Genomic DNA, 2,305 nt, shown 5'->3' with positions numbered 1-2,305 from the left:
ATATATATATTACAACTCCATTATACTATACATACAGAAGATATATATATATATATATACATATATATGTATATATAGATTATAAATGGATATTTGAAACCCAATTCAAACCCCTCTTCTCCATCCTCATTTGTCTTTATACCAAAAACCCCATCTTTTAAATCCCAGTATAAATCCATGGGTTCTCTTTCTGATGATCAAGAACAACAGCTTCACAGATGGCCAACCTACTCAGAGGTAAACCAAAACAAAAATAATAATAATAATAATTATTATTATTATTATAGAACGACATAAAATGGTTCAAAGAAAAGAAAAGAAAAATTGTTTCATTTACTTATGTTTCCTTGCATGTATGTTGTTGAAAATTGCTCAGGCGATTGAAGAAATCAAAGCTATAGGGAAGATTTCGGGCCCGACGGCCATAACAGGGCTGTTACTGTACTCTCGAGCCTTTATCTCCATGCTTTTTCTGGGATACCTCGGAGAGCTCGAACTCGCCGGCGGCTCTCTCTCCATCGGCTTCGCCAACATCACCGGCTACTCCGTCATCGCCGGCCTCGCCATGGGAATGGAGCCCATTTGCGGCCAGGCTTACGGCGCCAAGCAAATGAAGCTTCTGGGGATAACTTTACAGAGAACCGTCCTCCTCCTCCTCTCCGCCTCCGTCCCCATCTCCTTCATGTGGCTAAACATGAACAAAATTCTCTTATGGTGCGGCCAAGACGAGGAGATTTCATCAATGGCGCATACTTTCATCGTCTTCGCTATCCCGGATTTGTTCTTCCTCTCTTTGCTTCATCCTCTCAGGATTTATCTTAGGACGCAAGGGATTACGTTGCCGCTGACGTATTGCGCCGCCATCTCTGTTCTTCTCCACGTGCCGCTGAATTTTCTGTTGGTTAAGTATTTTGAGCTGGGGATCGCCGGCGTGGCGGTGGCGATGGTGTGGACTGATTTAAACTTGTTTCTGCTACTCTGCTCGTTTGTGTATTTCTCCGGCGTGTATAAGGAGTGTTTCGTCGGCGGCGTGAGCGTTGACTGCCTGAAAGGGTGGTCGTCGCTGCTGGCATTGGCGGTTCCGACGTGTATTTCCGTTTGTTTGGAGTGGTGGTGGTATGAATTGATGATAATGATGTGTGGGGTGTTGGGGAACCCCAAGGCCGCCATTGCTTCCATGGGGATTCTTATTCAGACAACCTCGTTGGTTTATGTTTTCCCGTCCGCGTTGAGCCTCGGGGTGTCGACGCGGGTGGGGAACGAGCTCGGGGCGGGGCGCCCCGCGCGGGCGCGGATTGCGACGGTGGTTTCTTTAATCTGCGCGTTCGGGCTGGGGGTGGCGGCGATGGTGTTCGCCGCCGTGATGAGGCACAGATGGGGGAGATTCTTCACGGAAGACCCGGAGATTCTCGAGCTGACCGCCGTGGCATTGCCGATCGCGGGGCTCTGCGAGCTCGGAAACTGCCCGCAGACCACCGGCTGCGGCGTTCTCCGCGGCAGCGCCCGGCCGACCACCGGCGCCAACATAAACCTGGGATCATTCTACCTCGTCGGAATGCCGGTCGCTATTCTCCTCGGATTTTTCCTCAAAATGGGCTTCCCCGGCCTCTGGCTCGGCCTTCTCGCCGCCCAAGCCTCATGCGCCATTCTTATGCTCTTCGTCCTTTACAGAACCGACTGGAAACTCCAAGCAGAAAGAGCAAAACACCTCACACAATCTTCTTCTTCTTCTTCTTCTTCGCCACGCCCACAGGCCCAGAAGAAGACGAGAGACAATCTGGAGGAGATTTTGTGCAGGAAAGATGATGATGAGGATAATGATGAGTTGGAGAAATCATCTGATGTTACACTTGAAACTATCCCTCTCATTTGTACCACCACTACACAAATTATTGTACACTAATTATTACAATAACTCCAATTTTTCATTTCCTTGAATCAATTCATCATGTCTATTCGATCATTTCATTTTGCACTACCTGTGGGAGAGCCATAGTTATGCTCTTTGACTACCAGCCAGGTCTTTGACCCTCAATGCAATGTTATATGAACTAATGTTTTTCAAAATTTTCATATTTGAGTAGACTAAGAAATGATATTAATCTCGTTTTACAGGTTAAATTTGATCTATATAATGTTTTGTTGTTGAATTACTACCAAATATACAACCAATTATCCAAATCATATATTATGTCGGTTGGAGTGAACGCCATCTGCTTATAATTACTTTAATTTCTTGTTCCATTTGTGTGTCTCTTTTTAAGGCCACAGCTTAGAATAGAAACTTTGGCATAATACCCCAAAC

General features: G+C 46.2%; 1 protein-coding gene across 1 annotated transcript; it reads left to right on the top strand.

Moving 5' to 3' along the window:
- Positions 1-1,963, top strand: LOC109149719 (protein DETOXIFICATION 48-like). The gene is made up of 2 exons (XM_019297657.1): positions 1-237; positions 377-1,963. Exons 1-2 carry the CDS (start codon positions 178-180, stop codon positions 1,901-1,903), a joined length of 1,587 nt encoding a protein of 528 aa, XP_019153202.1. The 5' UTR covers positions 1-177; the 3' UTR covers positions 1,904-1,963.
- The last annotated feature ends 342 nt before the right edge of the window (positions 1,964-2,305 follow it).

The sequence above is a fragment of the Ipomoea nil genome, unplaced genomic scaffold (assembly GCF_001879475.1).
Source record: "Ipomoea nil cultivar Tokyo-kokei standard unplaced genomic scaffold, Asagao_1.1 scaffold2159, whole genome shotgun sequence".
Classification (NCBI taxonomy): domain Eukaryota; kingdom Viridiplantae; phylum Streptophyta; class Magnoliopsida; order Solanales; family Convolvulaceae; genus Ipomoea; species Ipomoea nil.
This window is presented reverse-complemented; position numbering and strand designations above follow the sequence as displayed.